Source organism: Triturus cristatus, chromosome 8, assembly GCF_964204655.1.
Source record: "Triturus cristatus chromosome 8, aTriCri1.1, whole genome shotgun sequence".
Taxonomy (NCBI): Eukaryota; Metazoa; Chordata; class Amphibia; order Caudata; family Salamandridae; genus Triturus; species Triturus cristatus.
In genome coordinates, this window is record NC_140591.1 from 1547277169 (window position 1) to 1547296401 (window position 19233).

The 19233-nt window shown below is 51.7% G+C and overlaps 1 protein-coding gene across 4 annotated transcripts in view; it reads left to right on the forward strand.

Moving 5' to 3' along the window:
* Positions 1–19233, forward strand: part of LOC146806104 (ecto-ADP-ribosyltransferase 5-like) — a 349139-nt gene that overhangs the window by 313617 nt on the left and 16289 nt on the right. For 2 of the 4 annotated variants that reach the window (XM_085623444.1, XM_085623443.1), the window contains one exon: positions 14881–16216. The exons of the other annotated variants lie outside the window; for them this stretch is intronic. In XM_085623444.1, the coding sequence (XP_085479570.1) occupies positions 14881–15362 (482 nt within the window). In that variant the 3' untranslated portion in view covers positions 15363–16216. Of the gene's footprint in view, positions 1–14880; positions 16217–19233 lie in introns of those variants that run through there. 4 annotated transcript variants of the gene reach the window in all.

The window sequence follows — 19233 nt, forward strand, 5'->3', positions numbered from 1 at the left end:
TTTTAGAAATGCCAATTTCAGAAAGTGGACATTTTGCTGTTCTCACAGCTGTGTGTGCCTTGCAGCCTGTGTCCAATACATGTCTGGTGTGGGTGAAAGCTACACTTTGTGCATTCCCTCTAGACAGCCATAAACATGAGAAGGCTAGGTGTGTCTGAGTACCCAGCAACACACATCTGCATTCTGATGGGTCTTCCTGAGGAGAAGGGAAGGGAGGAGCTGACACTTAGACTTCAATAGGTAGAGTCCTGTCTCTACACAAAACACTGATTTCCCCCCCATAGCTGGTCTAGAGACAGGGCTGGGTTGAAAGGATGCTTGTGCACTTCAAAGACCACTCTTTGAAGTCACCCCCACTTCAAAGGCACATATGAGTATAGGTACTGGGTCTCTGACCCTACTAAGACAGTACACTTCTGGACCTGTGACCGCACTACCAGGAAGAAGAGCAGTTGTGCTGCTAAAAGGTTTGCTGTAATGCAGAACCACTGCTTTACTGAACTCTGCCTTGCTGTACTCTTGCCTTGCTGAGCCGCTCTGCTGCCTGCTGTTTGACCGACTGGGTGAGATGGAGTGGACCTATATAACTTGAAACTAGAGTGACTCTAAAGTCTTGCTGGCTTGCATCCTGTTCCCAAGTCCAAAGGGGTATCAAAGACTTGAACCACCTGCATCTGCAACTGGACTCTACAAGCCGTGAGTCTGCCCTGCCAAATGGTGCGATCCAAGTTTTGGCCCCTTGGAAGCGAGGTCCTAAGGTGCTTGACAACCTGCACTCACAAATCCGCATCGGATTCGGCACATCCCAGCTGAAGTGTGAGTCAGAACCAGGGTACTTTTGTCATGGCTTATAGTGGACTTGGCGCACAGCTGCAGCTTGGAAGACCCCCTATGCATCTCATCCACAGTGTGACCTACACAGCCCTGTCAATGAAAACATATTCTGGATCAAGGTGCTTTTGTTCAGTAGACCCCAGCAGATCCTTGTTGCCGGCCTGCCCTTCCTCGCAGTCAGCTTAGAAGTGCTTATTGCTTCTAAGCACACTTCTGACTTTTTGATTCCACACAATTTTGTATTGCAACATCTATGGAAAAGATTCTTATCGATTTTGGTCTTGTTTTATTTATAAAGTCATACTTTATTTTTCTAAACTGTTGTGCAGTTTTTAGGTCGAGCCTAGCGGCAGCGAGCATACACTGCTCGCTCTGCAAGACTGCTGTAGTAGAGAAAGGGAGAGAAGCCCTATTTTTCATTGGGTTGTGTCAATGTCTTTTGTTAGACCTGGCACCATTGGCGTGGGCCACCCTTCCATTTTTGCCTGTGCCTCAATGTATTTTTGTGCTGGTGTTAGCTGCTCAGGGCACTGTGCCACTGCCATTCAGTGCCACAGTGCAAGTGCACCCTATGGGAAAATGTATTATGTGAATTGACTTCCATGTTTGGCTTATTTGGTTTACTATCAGTCCCTAGTAGAGTGCACCAGGTGTGCCAAGGCCTTGTATATCCAAATGCTGCTAGTGGGCTTGCAGCACTGGTTGTGCCACCCACAGAAGCAGCCGGGTAAAATGTGTCTAAGGTCTGCCATTGCAGAACCTGCATGCAATCTGGTACTGTCATGCTGACTGGGCAAGTGTCCCCACTTGCCAGTCCCTAAACCTTCCCTTACCTTCATGTTAGTCACCCCTATGGTAGGCCCTAGGGCAGGGTGCATTGTAAGGATAAGGTAGGACATGCCCTGAAGTGTGTGGCATGTCCTAATAGTGAATTACAGCCATTTTCGTTTTTCACTATTGTAAGGCTACCTGCTCTCCATAGGCCAGAATGGGCTGCTAGATACCACCACTAATATCACCACTACCACCACCAATACTACCACTACCAATACCACCACCACCAATACCAACAATACCAATACCACCACCAATACCAATACCACCAACAACACCAATACCACCACCACTACCACCACCACCAATACCCCACCACTACCACCACCAATACCCCACCACCAATACCACCAATTACAACAATACCCCCAATACCACCACCAAAACCAGCACCACCAATACCAATACTGCTACCAATACCACCACCACCAATACCAGTACCACCACCACCAATACCACCACCAATACCACCAATGCCACCACCACCACCAAAACCACCATTACCAATACCACCAATACCACCACCACCAATACCAACAATACCAATACCACCACCAATACCACCATCAATACCAATACCACCACCACCAATACCACCACCACCACCACTATTACCACCACCAATACCACCAATGCTACCACCACCACCAAAACCACCATTACCAATACCACCAATACCACCACCACCAATACCAACAATACCAATACCACCACCAATACCACCATCAATACCAATACCACCACCACCAATAATAATTCCACCACCAATACCAATAATACCATCAATACCCCGAATACCACCACCAAAACCACCAACACCAATACCAATACTTCCACCAATATCACCACCACCAATACCACCAATGCCACTACCACCACCAATACCACCACCACCACCAATACCAGCACCACCAATAACACCACCAATACCACAACCACCAATACCACCAATACCAATATCAATACCAATACCACCAATACCAACACCACCACCACCAATACCAATACCACCACCTCAGAGCCTCTTGCTCACTGATAATAGCAGGGGTGCAGTACCAGGCCCGAGCGGCAGCCAAGACCATGCCTCTCTCCCTCCATGCCTGCCATAAAGCACAGCCCGTCCTGCACCAGGAGGTGTAGCCAGGGCCCTACTACAGCTGGAGTTTTTTATCAGGCCAAAGATAGTAATGACATTACGCAATGCCACACTGCACACTCAAATCAAGGAGAGGGCAGGAAATTGCCCCCTCCCGCTCTTCCACCTGAGCCACAACAGTGTAATCACAGAGTGAAAGGTGTTGGAGCACTGTGTTAGTGTTTATAGCTCGGATCATATGTACCTCTCACTTCACACTTTGGGGCCGATTCCGATCCTGTATTCTTTTCCCCCGTACGACTCGTATCTGTAAATTTTTCCATACAAATCGTACGAGTCCCGTCTGACTCATGAAGTACGATTCGTATGTGAAAAATGCAGACGGATCTGCCCTATCCGTACGAATCAGATCGGGAAACGTTGTACGAGACGGACCCGGACACTTCTCTGTACAAATCGTAAAAATGAAGTCCGACTGTACTAGTACGATCCGGACCGGCTTTCCTATTTACGATTTGTATGGAAAACGTCCCGTACACGGGGAATGACTTTGCCCGCTACGAAGCGAAGTTTGTACACACCGTATCCCCAGCGCGAATGTACGGTGCGTACCCCCAGTGTGAATGTACGGAGCGTACCCCCAGCGCGAATGTACGGTGCGTACCCCCAGCATGAATGTACGGTGCGTACTCCCTGTGCGAATGTACGGTGCGTACCCCCAGTGCGAATGTACGGTGCATACCCCCAGCACGTATGTACGGTGAGTACCCCCAGTGCGTAGGTACGCACCGTACCCCCAGCGCGAATGTACGGTGCGTACCCCCAGCGCGTATGTACGGTGCGTACCCCCAGCGCGTAGGTACGCACCGTACCCCCAGCGCGAATGTACGGTGCATACCCCCAGTGCGAATGAACGGTGCGTACTCCCAGTGCGAATGTACGGTGCGTACACCCAGCGCGTATGTATGGTGCGTACACCCAGTGCATAGGTACGCACCGTACCCCCAGCGCGAATGTACGGTGCGTACCCCTAGTGCGAATCCACCTTAACATATACACCTTCACACACCCTCCACACATACCGCCTCTCCACATTCAGACCCACACCGTCACATTCAGACCCACACACCCACAACCATCCACACCCTCACTCCACACCATGCCCACAGACAAGAATCCAAAGTTCACAAGGGAGGAGCTGGAGATCCTTGTCAATGAAGTCATCAGAGTCGAGCCACAGCTGTTTGGAACATTGGTCAGACAGAAAAGCATAGCTGAAAAATCACGCCTGTGGCAGAGGATCGTCGATAGGGTGAATGCTGTTGCACCCATCAGAAGGACCAGGACCGAATGCTAAGCCAGGTGGTACGATCTGCGGAAGGCGGTCAAGAGAAAAATGAATGAAGACCACGCCCAGAGCAACATCACTGGAGGTGGTGCGTCTCGCAGACCAGTACATTACCACCCCTGGGAGGAGATGGTGATGGCCATGCTTCCGCCGGTGGGAGTACATGGAGTTCAAGGACTTCCAGAGCCTGGTGAGTACACAAACAACTTACGTAACATGGGGGTAATGGAATCCACAGCCCAAATACACCAAATGCACACAACTACCCCCAAGCCCTCACCGGCCACAACCACAGTCAAAAACAACGCTAATGCCAATAACATGTGTATGCCCCATTGAGAAAGCAAGGCCATGCTATGTCACATGCTACACGAAGCACCAACCCAAGAATGGATGTCCGGTATGCTGGGTTCCCCAAAACGCATGTTTGAATTCTAAATCAGACACAATTGCCCTCATCCCATATGGCCCAGCTACATACCCGTGCACCATGCACAATGCACAGGGATTGGGAAAGTACTGACAAGATAGCTCACACTTGGCCCTGGTGTAGGCAGCACAAGGCCCTCCTGTGACTAGTGCAAACACAAACACCAAGACAACAAGGTCAGATAGCTAGGACAGGAACTCACACTCACTGTCATGGCAGCATGCTCCATGGGGGGACAGATACATCACCTGGGAGCCCCAGGGCAAAATCACACTACACACACCAGCAGGCCCTGTCACACACACCCCTTACACAAGCAGACACCACCAGGACAGGCAATGGATGTACACACTGTCACAATGGACATGTAACACAACAAGACCAATACATAGCCGAAGAAGCACCCAAGCCACAAATCGACGTGTCAAAGACTCAGGAGAACATGTCAATCTGTCCCCCGCAACATACCCATCCACAAGTGAACATTGAGGAGAATGTTAGGCACATACAACTACCTGGAGGAACAGTGCCAACTTGAATGTGTATGAAACATGCATGTTGCATGATACAGCATTAACATTGTCTGTCTCTCACACACAGGGCAACGTGATGAATATCCCCCCAACAATGGGGGTGAAGAATCACAGTCACAGGCTCGGGAGGAACCTGATCCCACCGGCAGCGACGCCTCTCAACACTCCGCGGATGACCCCGACCGACCTGGACCCTCTGCTGTCCAAGCCCCTGCAGAACCTGGTTCAGGAACATCTGTGCCAACCACCACCCCCATTCCTGCCACATCCCAGGAGACACCGAAGAGACCTGCCCGCAGTGAACAACTGAGCCAGTCTGACCAGGAGGGACAAGGTGTGGCGGGCACCCAGGAGGAGGAAGACAACACCGCCACTGCCATCCCTCAGGGGTCCCGTAGACCCAATGTGCCCACAACGGCAGGCCAGGCTCGTGTGGGCAGAGGTGGTGGGAGTGGAGGCAGGCGGAGGCGAGAACCTGACCAGCCAGCTGAAGGCACCGGTATGTCACACATACACATCATGGAGGCATACCAGTGTGACACCAGGGAGATCAGCCAGGTAGTGGTAACCCTCACAGAGATCAAAAACCAGCAGGCCGAGCAACACGCCAGTCAACAACAACACCAAGGACGGATGGAGGCAAGACTGGCTGAGCTCCTGGCGGTGCAAAGGGACATAAGCCATTCACTCCGTCGGATCGCTGACAACATGGGCAACCCTCCCTGTGCCACCAGGCGCAGACCAGCACCAGCCACAGGGAGGGAGGAGGAGGAGGATTTGTCCGACGGAGCGTCCCAAGCATCGTCAAGGCCTGCATTTGAGGGTCCCCCCAGGAAGGTTGGTCGTCCACGGAAAAGACCGTGAGAGGCAGTGGCCCATCCACATCTCCCAGGTCACCTGGCCTGGCACCTGGCCTTCATGTGCGACAGCATCACCTCATTGACTGACATCATCTGCCACATGGACTTGCTGGTCACAGTCTGACCAATGATGCCAAACACTGTGGGCTGGACTATGATGACTTCAAATGCCAAGGATCCCATCTCCCCCTGTGAACTTTGGATTCTATGGTCCCTGCATTGCCCCTTGTTCTGTGCACAAATCACGCCGCAGAGCTAGAAAATAAAAAAATAATAATTGAAATGTCATATTGCAGTCATTTAGCATGAGTCCACAACATACGTGTGGGGATATGTCGAAGTATGCCTGAGTGTGGAACTAACTCCAGCCATCCATACACTTGGATCTGAGTCCGGTCGAGGACACACATGGTTCACAATGTATCACAAAATACAGACATGGAGCCCAATACTCACCCGTGATGGCCTCAAGCTGCTGAGGGGGGGGCTTGCAATATTGCTCAGACAGATCAATTTGGAAGAGTTACCTGAAGGTGTAGAGGTCATGGGTCATGTTGTTGTGCCCGGGGAGGGATTACCAGGTCTGTTTTGCCAGGTGGGAGAACTATCTCCTGCCTGCAGATTTTATGTGATGAATGGTGGTCAGGGCACGGTGGGCTGCATGGAGTTGGGCCAACGGGGTGTTGGATGACACACGTCCAAGGTCGGTTTGGGCATGGGGTTGTAGACTGCCTCCTGAGTGTGGTTGAGGAGTCTGAAGGTGATCCTGCAGCACACAGTGAGCCATTGTACCTATCTCAGGTGGACGGTGATGTGACTGGGGCGGGGGATGTTGCTGATGAGGTGTGCGGATGTACCCTGGATGTGGATAAGTTCTCCTCCATTTGTGCTGTTGTCCTCCGTAGAGGCCGGTGCTGTAGCTGAGCCGGATGGTGTCCTGGACCAGGGGGACGGTCTGTCTTGCCTTGGAGCGGACCTATCTGTGGGTCATTTGCAGCATGTGGAGGGTGTTACAGCATGAGGTACAGATGGTGGTGAGTTGCATGGTAATTGTGAGCGATGGGTCCATGATGAACACCAGCTTGCGTGCTTGACCACTGGGTGCTGGTGCGGTGCACAGACCAGTGGGACACAAGGATTTGACCCAGCCGTAAGGGGACAATCCTCAGATGATGACCTCTGTCCTGTCCAAATCCAGCCTCAGGTGGCTGATGTTCAGCCATTCATCAACGGATCTCATGCCTTCTTGAAGTTTGGAACTGGCAATGGCTGGCTCTTTGGTGAGTTTGAGGAGCAGCTGGGTGTCAATGGCATACAAGATGATGATGAGGTTGTGTGCGCATGTGATGGTGGAGAGGGGGTCATGGAGACATTGAAGATCATCACGCTGAGAGAAGAGCCCTGTGGCATGGGCCAGATAACCCCAGTGTACTACATGTTGCAGGGTGGAGGCAGACTCCCTGGGCCTTGCTGGTAAGCTACTTTCTGATTTAATCCTGGGCCCTCCTCTGGATAACAGTGTTGGAGATGTGTGAGCTGACAGTGTGGTAGCACATGGTGTAGAATGCCGTTGAGAGGTCAAGGGTGGTGGCCTCACCATTGTTGAGCAGGGCAAAGTTGTCATTGGTGGTGGCAATGATGACGGTTGCAGTGGTGTGATTACTGTGGAAGATGGTCTGGTGCCGGTTGCCTGGAGCTGGTTGCATGGAGGAAATTGGTCAGTTGCTTGTTGAGTGTCTTCCTGATGACATTTGCTGGGTAGGGAAGCAGGGTGATGTACCAGGAGATCCTGCGGTACTGCTGTCCGTTGTTTAAGAAGGGCCTGGGGCTCTGCATGCCTCCTGCACCCATGGAATGTGGCAAACTCAAAGGAGACATTCATGACGCGCTGGATGTGAGCTTCAAGGATGGGGAATGATGTGGTTGAGATGTTGTGTGGGAAGTGGCCTGATGGAGAGCCAGAATGTATGTTGCACATGAGCCCGGTTGTGTACTTGCTGCTGACGGGAGTCCAGAACCTGAGGGGGGTTTGTCCTGCGGATAATAGTGCTGTCTGCCTCTGTGTGCCAAGGCTGTTGTGTATGGCCATGAGCTTGCAGTGGTGCAAAGTTGCAAGGGATGGGATCTGCCTTGCAAGGGTGGGGTGCTTTGGATTGAGATCTGCTGTCAGTTTACTCACAATGCTGATGAGCTCCTTGATGTTGTGTGTTTGGTTGTCTCGGTACTATCTGAAGTATCTCCACTTGTCCTTGCTGATGATATGGTGATGGCTGTGTGTGGTGTTTTCCAGGGCTGTAAGGAAAATGATGGCTCTTTGTGTTGCAAGGTTTGCACAAGAGTCCGGCTAGGTCTGTAGGAGTCCAGTAGGCCTGCCTTCTCCCAGGTGCCTTAACTGTTTTTGTACATCACAGGAAAGTCTGTCAATGTGGCAAGATTGTTGGATCAGTTGCTGATCCAGTGCGTGAGGTTGCAGGGTGTGGCGGTGGTGTTGTTTCGAGTGTCCCACACAGCTTGTCTGTGGCGACTTACATCAAGCATCTTTGGGGGATCGGCAGCGGGGTGTGGGGCACTGTGTTGCTTTTTGGAGACGTGGATTCAAATGTTGATGGACCAATGATGGATGGTGGTGTGGTTCCCCTCCAGCAAGAAGTTACTGGCCCCCAGCCACATGTAGCCCGTGGAGGTGAGGGCGTGCTTGCAGATGTACGTGGTGATGGCTTAGCAGAATTGTGGATGTAGGCCTGCAGATCTGTAGATGAGTGTTACTCCGAGGGTTGCCAGGGAGTTGCTGCGAACCAGGATTTGTGACTCTGAGGGTGTACTTGAGAATAAATAGCAATTCAGCCCCCGGGATTGGTGTTGCCGTCCCTGCGGGTGATCTTGTATCCGTCTGAGATGGCAATGAAGACGTCATGTGCTGAGGATGCTTTTGTCCAGGTTACTGTCATGAAGGGGATGTGTGGGGCTGTAGTGTTGAGGAGGTAACAGAGTCCAATGGCGTGCTGGTGGATGGAGCGGGTGTGGAGTAGGAGGCACATTACCTGGTTGTTCGGACAGGGTCTGGTAGGCTGGGCAGCGCTGTGTAGGCAGTTGGAGTAGCACACTCAGCATGCGAAGGTGTCGTGTGTGTGCTTAGGGTTTGCCAGATAGCAGGCGGATGATTGTCATGAGGACATTGCTTAGAGAGTGGCTGCAGCATGAGCCTGTTGTGTGAAGTGGGTCATGCAAAGACTAGAGGGTCGTGCACTGTGCATGTTGCAGGCACAGATGGTCCTGCCTTTGGCACGGCGCTGGGGCTACAGTGGCACAGAAAAGCTGCTGGCTGCATTTCGAATGGGTGGAGGGGGAAGGGCTGAGCATGTTTGAGGCGTGGGGGTTGTAGAATCAGGGCACTCGGAGTGGCGGGGCCGCAGGTGAGGCAGCAGCAGGCAGAAGGGGTTAGAAATTATGCAACAATTAGCACACAAAGACAAGGAGGTCTGCAAGGCACAGTGCAACAGGTGTATGTAAAGGAAGGAGTATCAGGTCACTCATGGGTCACTCCGAGAAAATGTCTGAACAATCACTATAAATTACAGCCACTGTATCAGGCAACAAAATGCGGAGATGCGCAAAGGAGACACACCATCAGCAGGCATTCACGTTCCGTTGTGGGGAGCAACCTGCACAAATACATACAGAACCAGGTACTTCATGCACAATAGAGATCATTAGCCATAAAGCCCTGCATGCATGTTGCCAAAGTACACATACACTCATATGCTCAATCTTTGACAATTATGCCATAGATGATGCATGCAAACTGGCAAGAGAGCTGCAGTGACCGAGATGAGGCACTTTGGATTGTGCTGAACACCTTTATTCCACATACACACACGAAGGGATATGCATCCATATTAACAGACTCACAGGTCAGTTGACAGAACATGTGGGACATACGCTGGACACCCCCTTCACAACACGGATGATGTCAATCCCAATGAACTGGCACACAAGGTAAGGGGATCAGCCAAACACATCCTGCTGCACACAGAGAGGCTGCAATTCCCCATGGAGCCTGTTGTTGTGTTGTCCCCCACTATGTCCACCTGTAGCATCTGCAATGTTTCAGAGCCAAGGTTCACACATATTGATGCCTTCATCAGACACCATACTCCACTACAGATGACTGTCAAGAAGGGTGACTATCATGTCATGGGAGTGATGCTACATGTTCTATGCTCCATGGTGAGAAGACATGTATGCATGGTACCACAACATGCACAGAAGCAGTCACCACACATTACCAACCCGTACCACCACCAAAAAGCCTTGCTGCAATCCTTACCCAAACTGACATTTCAACATGTCCGTGCATGGAACGCTGATTAAGCACACGTTGCAATCCTCACGAGGAATAGCAGGAGGACAACGATGACACGAGCAGACAACAGGCGCTAAATACCTGGGAATGACAGACACACGAGAAGTCACCTAAAACAATTCTCACCGCACACATGGACATTTCTAAAACATGAACAATGTTGGACACATGTAAATTGCAAATCAAGTCTCTCCACAAAACTGTGTTGCATGACATCATCACTCGAGTGACACATCAGAACACACATCCAAGTCACTTTGCATTCAGTCAGCTGGACACACACATTGCAACACATGCCACTCAATGCTACAAGCTTCCACACTCATACCCAGTGACTCACCATTATGAGAAGAAGTTGCGTATGAGCTGACTCCGGATATCATCCCCCTCCTCCTCCTCATCACTAGCCTCGTGATCAAGCCCTTGATCCTCCACGGGCGGATGCTCCTGCTCATCCAGACCCAGGATGAGTGGCACTGCCTTCTCAACTGCCATGTTGTGCCGCATGCAGCACACGATGAAGATTTGGCAGACCTTCTCCGGGGCATAAGGGAGGGAGCCGCCTGTCTTGTCCAGGCACCGGAATCGGCTCTTCAGCAGTGCAAACGTCCTCTCAATCACTCGCCTTGTCTGCCCGTGTGCATTGTTGTACCGGTGATCTGCAGCTGTTCTTGGGTTGCGGAGAGGTGTCATCAGCCATGGCATGTTGGGGTAGCCAGAGTCCCCTACATGGAAACATCATGTAAAGAAGTGGGTCAGGAGATGCCGTAAGAGACAAAGATACCGCAACACATAGGACAAAAAAAGTATACCCACCAACAAGACATGCTCGTTCGTTGTGCAGCCGCAGCATCATTTGTGGCACCCTGCTACGCCTCATGAGGTAGGCATCGTGTGCTGATCCTGGAAAATGTGCACAGACATGGGAAATCAGCATGTTAACAAGACACACCACAAGGGCATTTATCGAGTGGTAATGTTTGCGGTTGCGATAGGCTTGTTCCTGTGCCTGTGGTGGTTTGACACGTACGTGTACAACTAGTGCGTACACGTACGTGTACTACCTTAGTACACATACGTGTATGCACTGGTAGTACCAGTACATGTACTACTAGTGCGTACACGTATGTGTCAGACGCACTGTGCAACTGGTGCCGTAGGGGTACGTGTGAAACTCACCGTACCTGTGTGTGGATTTCAAAATTACATAGGGGACACATAAGTTGTACACGTACGTGTGTACGCACTAGTTGTACACGTACGTGTACGCACTAGTTGTACACGTACGTGTACGCACTAGTTGTACACGTACGCATACTAAGGTAGTACACGTACGTGTACGCACTAGTTGTACACGTACGTGTGTAGTACACGTATGTGTACGCACTAGTTGTACACATACGTGTACGCACTAGTTGTACACGTACGTGTATGCACTGGTAGTACACATATGTGTACGCACTGGTAGTACACATACGTGTACTGCCAGTGCGTACACGTACGTGTACTACCAGTGCGTACACATGCGTATACTACCAGTGTGTACACATACATGTACTACGGTAGTACAAGTACGTGTACTACCAGCGTGTACTGGTAGTACACGTACGTGTACTACCAGCACGTACTGGTAGTACACGTACGTGTCTGACTTGCAGAGCTAGCACGACACTTGTGACTCCCCACTGGCAAATGGCACATGTGCAGAGTGAGGGTTGTATCTGCTGTTGGCAATGACAGGCGAGTGATCTGTGGCTGGGTGTGTCTGTCCAGTCTGCTGAGGGTGCGTCAGTGGAGTGGGACATGTGACTGCATGGCACGTTCTGGCCATCAGCCTGCTGTTGCATGTGCTGCACAGTGTGTGGCATGATCACTGAGTGTGTTGCTCCCCTCATGCCACCTGTAGACTTTCAATGCCATGTACTGCATTGGCGCTTGCACACAGGCCAATTTCTTGTTGTGAATGAGGCTATTCATGTCAGCATCCTATGCCCTGTCCAACATTTCAAAGATGTTCTAATGTATGTCTCTGGGACATTGAGCAGGTGTATTGATGTTGTGTCACTTTGTCATCCTGACAGGTAACTGCCTACGAGAAGGGGGTGATCTGGACCAACGTCGTCAGGGCCGTGAGAGCTGCGGGGGAGCGTAGTCGGCAGCTGCCACAGGTCCGCAAGAGGTGGCAGGACATCCGGTGCTGGACCCGGTGGATCGCCCGGGTCCAGCTGGAGCTTGACCCTCCTCGCCCCCACGGCGGCCGCCGATGCCTGACCCCCCACATGAAACGTGTCCTGGCGGTGGTCTTCCCTGACCTCGATAGGCAGTTACAGGAGAGACTGCAGCAAGGAGGGGGTAGGTACATGGCTTTTTGTCGTGTTATGTGTCGCCAGCTTTAGGAAGTGCTATTTTGCATGAATACACTCCCAGAGTTCATATCTGCAGTGCATTTTCTGTTCCCAAATGTCACCTGGGGCTCTTTTTCATCCCTTCCTCTCCTTCACATGTGTCCCCTGGTGTTTGTGTAATCACATTTGCACATAGTCATCTAGGGTGCCAGTACATCTAAGTGCACATTGCTTTCTGCATCATGTGGGAGGGTGGTCTGTGACTTGTGTTGGTACCTTGCCTGTGCCATGACCTGTTCACTATGTTGGGGGTTCATAGTTGTCACTGATGCTGATTCTCAACATAGGAGTGTGAGCTTTCTACTGGACACCCTTGCAGCATGCATGACCAATGTTCTGGCCTCAGACATGATGTGCATGAGTGTGAGAAATGCTAGTGCCATGACGGTTCAACATGGTAGAGTCAGCTAATTCCAGGACCACGGAGCAGTGTGCCCACTACAGTCCCCTGAGACATCCTGGCTTCCTAATCATGTGTGTCATCCAACACTGTGCACATTCTCTGTGTGTTCTGCATAGGTCTGCCTCTGTGGTATTTTTCCCTGGCCTAGTTTGTATTTTGCTAATGTGTGCTACATGTGTACACTGGACAGGGATACACCATTTTGCTTGTGCATACTCACACTGGGCAGTGCCTGTGTGGCTATTCACAACAATCTGTTGATGGTTGTGTGTCACAAATATGTGTTGCCAGCCCCACCGAGGTGATGTAGTGTAAATGAAGCAATTTTTCAAGCACAGTTGTTGTAACCCTGAATAAGAGGTGTCACTTATTGATCTGTATCAATCACATTGCCTCAGGTTTGGGGGGGGTGCGGGAGAGGCATACATGTGCAACCCTGATTTTTCATTTCCAGGTCTGACTTGTGTGTGAGAATTGCCTGGACTAAAATACACTGTGCAGTGCCCCTGTGATGCTGGCCAGTGCTTAATGTACGTGCTTTGCAGCCTGTGTCATTTTTTTAACAACATGAATCCTGCTCATACATTTTTGGCACCTGTGTGTGGTTCTGATGCAACGCAGTTTGGACTTTGTGTGCTGACATCTGTGTGTACATTCTAGCTTGCCATGAGGGTGTCCCCACAGTACAGCTGGTCTTTTTTTACCACCCAATTGCAGGCCCATTAGCTTATGCATTGTCCTGGGTGTGGACATGTGTGCCACTCCAGATGACAGGCAGTAGGTCATATGTGTAGCCAACTGTGTAATCAGGTGACGGATGGCCTGGTGACAACTGACATGATTCAAGTTGCTACTCTTCAAAAATTGTACCTTGGCGCTCATAGCACTTGTCAATAGTTCTTCATGTTTTAAATGTGGAAATTTGAGGATTTGTGTTAAGAACACTGATGTGCCTGCATGAAAAAAGTCTACCAAGGAGGTGCACACAAAACGACATTTCCACTTTCATGGAACACGCTGGCACCTTTTCAAAAAAGCCACTGTTCTAAATAAATGGTGTTGCAGATTCTCCATATACATGTTCCCACGGTGGTCTTGATTTTGTGAGACTCCTTAGTTGTCGGTGATACAAACTAACGAGTGTCAAGACATCAAGACCTCCGTGGGTCCATGAATATGTACTTTCTGCAACACCATTTATTTCTAACAGTGGCTCCTCAGAAAAGGTGCCAGCTTCTTCAATGACAGTGTCAATGTACTTTTGTGTGCACTGCCTTGTGCGACATATTGCATGCAGGCACATGAGTGTTCTTTTCACAAAATGGCCAATTGGCACATTCAAAACATGTAGATTGGGTAAAGTATTGTGAGTCCCAAGGTACTAACATTTGTTCGTTTTGTGTTCCAAAGGACTTACAGGTCTCTGAGTGTGGTGACACCTTGAGTATTGAGGTGTGTTAGTTTACCTTGAGTGCACCACTACTGTTTCTTTCAGGGTAAACAAGAGGTGTCATGACTTCATTGTATTGCTGTGCTCACCGGTTCACAGACACTAGCTTCTCAGTGTATTTCTCATTCAAATTGTGGCCTTTTGTGTATTTATTTTCCTGGTGTCCAAGTGGCATGGTGGGTCTACCAACTGGGCAGTACAGGGCTTACATATGTGCGGAGTAATCTAGCTGTTACTCATGATGCATTGCCTGATATGCACTGTGACCAATTGTTCTTGTGCTCATGTGTCAGATGCTTTTTTGTTTCTTCTCCTTGCCCACAGCATCATCATCCACAAGCGAGGGAGACACCTGCATGGACCTTGAGGAGGGACCCAGCGACAGTGCCACCAGTGCTGTGGAGGCAGAAGGAGCCAGTGGCACGGAGGGCGAGGGGAGTCAGTCGGAGGACCTGTTTGGAGGCGAGAGCATGTACGACACCGACGGGTCCCAGGCTGACATCCTTGAGGAGGCGGAGGATGCAACAACTGGCAGTATCCCACCATCTGTACCCACCTCCTCCATTGCCATCTCCGCCCTCCCAGTTGCTCCTGTCCCTTCTGTCCGTGCAGGGTCCCACCGTGTCTCCTTCGGACCAGGCACCGCAGCCCCTGCCCCTGTCACCCCTGCTGCCCTCAGTGAAGAGTCTGTGGACACACTGCGGCAGTTGCAGGTTGGTCAGGCATCGATGCTGCATGTCCTCCATGAACACACTAGACTGCTCACACAGTTGGTTCGTGGAGGGCATGTCATCAACGATGACTGAGCAACGCAGGATTCTGCGGTCCATGGACTCTTCACTGACGGAAGCAGTTTCTCACCTGCGCCGCTCTGTCCCCCCCCTACCCCGGACCCATCCACACTGCCCTCTCCCATGCCTGACCAACACACACACAGACAGTCACAGGCACACACCCCAACAGACACATCCAGCACACCCCCAAGTAAGGCACAGCGCACACCTCCTGGCACACACACTCAGGGGGATGTAGTCACACCCACAGGGTCTGGGGGCAAACGGCAGACACGCAGCCACAGGCAGAGTCTGCAGTCCTCATAACCCACTTCCTCCAAAACCACTCCCCTTAGCTCCCCTGCCAAACTGTCACCCAAAGAGGCCTACATGGCTGGTCTGGCCCTCAGCCCCACTGTGACACCACCCCGCAAGCGGGCGAGGAAGTCCCCGGGCAGGGGAGTTGAGTCCCCCCCATGTCCACCCCCTCACCCAAGAGTGCTGCTCCCCATCCCTCGGCCACCCCCCCCCCTCCGTTGGACCTGGGGTTTCTTCAGGTGCAGGGGTTACTCTGGACGCCCTGGCAGCAGTGTGCAGCGCCAAGCTCACCTCCACCTTTGGTGTTGCCCCACCCCCTGTGGTGGAGACGTCCAGCCCTGCACCCACCACACCTACACAACCCACTCCTGTCCCTGGTACTCCCACTGATGATGCCCCCCCGGTCGACAAACCTTGAGGTGACTTTGTGCAGGCAAGGTAGGGGTGGACACAGTCGCCTACGTCCACCCTTGGACTAGAACTATGGAATGGCCATTGGCCTTTGTAAATAGTGTCTTCTTAATTTATTATTTTTGTGTGCTGAATAAAGCCTTTTCTTTTAGTTTTAACACTATTGCATTTCAGGTACTTGATGTTGGTGATGAGGCTCATGAAGTTGGTGTTCTGGTAATGTGTTAGGGTTCTGAGAAATGTTTTTGTATGATGGTCATGAGGTGGACCATGGTATCTGTGTGCCATCACAATGTCTGTGCAAATATTCATTGGTAGTGTGTGTCCATTTGGTTTTGAGACATTGTCCCAAGGAGTGTTCCTTCCTCTGTGGCACCTGACATGTTCCCTGCAAACAGTTGCACAATTGTTGTGCTGACCTGTGTCAACATATCCTTTGTTGGTGACGGATCCCTTCAACAATGGCCATGCCTGCTCACCGATGTCTCCTGCTGAATCGTCTGTGCCATCCTTGCCAGTCACTGTACTTGTGTTTTGGGTATGTAGGAATGGCATCAGGGACCAATTGCCCCTTTTCAGCACTATGCATGTGTGTAATCACGGCCTAACACACAAATGACACGTGTTATGCAGGGTATTTGGGCACCTGACCCACAATTGTGGGCATTGTATCTAGTCGCAGTGAACCCTATTCCTTCCATGAGAGACAACATCTGGGTGGCTGGACCAGCACCTGGACATTCCTATCACTCCTGGGATGTGCGTGACAGTGTGTGTTCCCTTTGGCTATCTTATTTTTGTATGCAGTTCCATGACTATACAGTCTGTTGGCATGAAATCAGGGTGTGTATTTTGCTGCATCCGCCATGGGTGGGTATGCATGTGTTATATGTCCTCACACCCACATGTGGTGTGTCATGCAGTGTGTGAAAGACATCCATCCGCCTGGGAGTGGGACACTGCTGGGAGTCCTCTGCACCCACCCCTCATATGTCTGGACACTGCTGGTAGTGATATGCACCCACCCCCATATCTCTGGACACTGCTGGTAGTGATATGCACCCACCCCTCATATGTCTGGACACTACTGGTAGTGATATGCACCCACCCCCATATCTCTGTCCACTGCTGGGAGTCCTCTGCACCCAACCCTCATATATTTGGACACTGCTGGTAGTGATATGCAGCCACCCCCATATCTCTGTCCACTGCTGGGAGTCCTCTGCACCCACCCCTCATATGACTGGACACTGCTGGGAGTCCTCGGCACCCAACCCTCATGTGCCTGGACACTGCTGGGAGTGACATGCACCCACCCCTCATATGTCTGGACACTGCTGGTAGTGATATGCACCCCCCCCCCATATCTCTGTCCACTGCTGGGAGTCTTCTGCACCCACCCCTCATATGTCTGGACACTGCTGGGAGTCCTCTGCACCCACCCCCATATCTCTGGACACTGCTGGTAGTGATGCATCCACCCCTCATATGTCTGGACACTGCTGGGAGTCATATGCACCCACCCCTCATATGCCTGGACACTGCTAGGAGTCCTCTGCACCCACCCCTCATATGCCTGGACACTGCTGGGAGTCCTCTGCACCCACCCCTCATATGCCTGGACACTGCTGGGAGTCCTCTGCACCCACCCCTCATATGTTTGGACACTGCTGGTAGTGATATGCACACACCCCCACATCTCTGTCCACTGCTGGGAGTCCTCTGCACCCACCCCTCATATGCCTGGACACTGCTGGAGTCCTCTGCACCCACCCCTCATATGCCTGGACACTGCTGGTAGTGATATGCACCCACCCCTCATATGTCTGGACACTGCTGGTAGTGATATGCACCCACCCCCATATCTCTGTCTACTGCTGGGAGTCCTCTGCACCCACCCCTCATATGTCTGGACACTGCTGGGAGTCCTCTGCACCCACCCCCATATCTCTGGACACTGCTGGTAGTGATATGCACCCACCCCTTATATGTCTGGACACTGCTGGGAGTCCTCTGCACCCACCCCTCATATGCCTGGACACTGCTGGGAGTCCTCTTCACCCACCCCTCATATGCCTGGACACTGCTGGGAGTCCTCTGCACCCACCCCTCATATGCCTGGACACTGCTGGAGTCCTCTGCACCCACCCCTCATATGCCTGGACACTGCTGGTAGTGATATGCACCCACCCCTCATATGTCTGGACACTGCTGGTAGTGATATGCACCCACCCCTCATATGTCTGGACACTGCTGGTAGTGATATGCACACACCCCCATATCTATGTCCACTGCTGGGAGTCCTCTGCACCCACCCTTCATATGCCTGGACACTGCTGGGAGTCATATGCACCCACCCCTCATATGCCTGGACACTGCTGGGAGTCCTCTGCACCCACCCCTCATATGTCTGGACACTGCTGGGAGTCATATGCACCCACCCACGTACCCCCTTGGAGCTGTACACTGCTGGCCAGGACCTACACACACAACAATATGAAGGTAACATGCTGGGCCAGTCCTCTATGCCCACATTCCTGGCGTGTGTACGCCTCGTATCCAAAATGTGCTGCTGCCGTAACGGGGTACATGTGGTACAGACCGTACCCACACATGTATGCATGGGTACGGTCCGTACCTGAGTTGTCATGGTGCCGTAGGGGTACGCACCGTACCCACGCATGTATGCGTGGGTACGGTCCGTACCTGAGTAGTCATGGGGCCGTAAGGGTACGCACCGTACCCACGCATGTATGCGTGGGTACGGTCCGTACCTGAGTTGTCATGGGGCCGTAGGGGTACGCACCGTACCCACGCATGTATGCATGGGTACAGTCCGTACCTGAGTTGTACCACTGTTGTAATGGTGCCGTAGGGGTACGTGTGGTACGCACCGTACCCACCCATTCATGCGTGTGTATGGTCCGTACCATTGTTGTCATGGTGCCGTAGGGGTACGTGTGGTACGCACCGTACCCACACATTCATGCATGTGTACGGTCCGTACAACTGTTGTAATGGTGTCGTAGGGGTACGTGTGGTACGCACCGTACCCACGCATTCATGCGTGGGTACGGTCCATACCACTGTTGTCATGGTGCCATAGGGGTACGTGTGGTACACACCGTACATGTCCACTTCCGTTGTTGCGGTACGCAGGGGTTGCTGGACATGC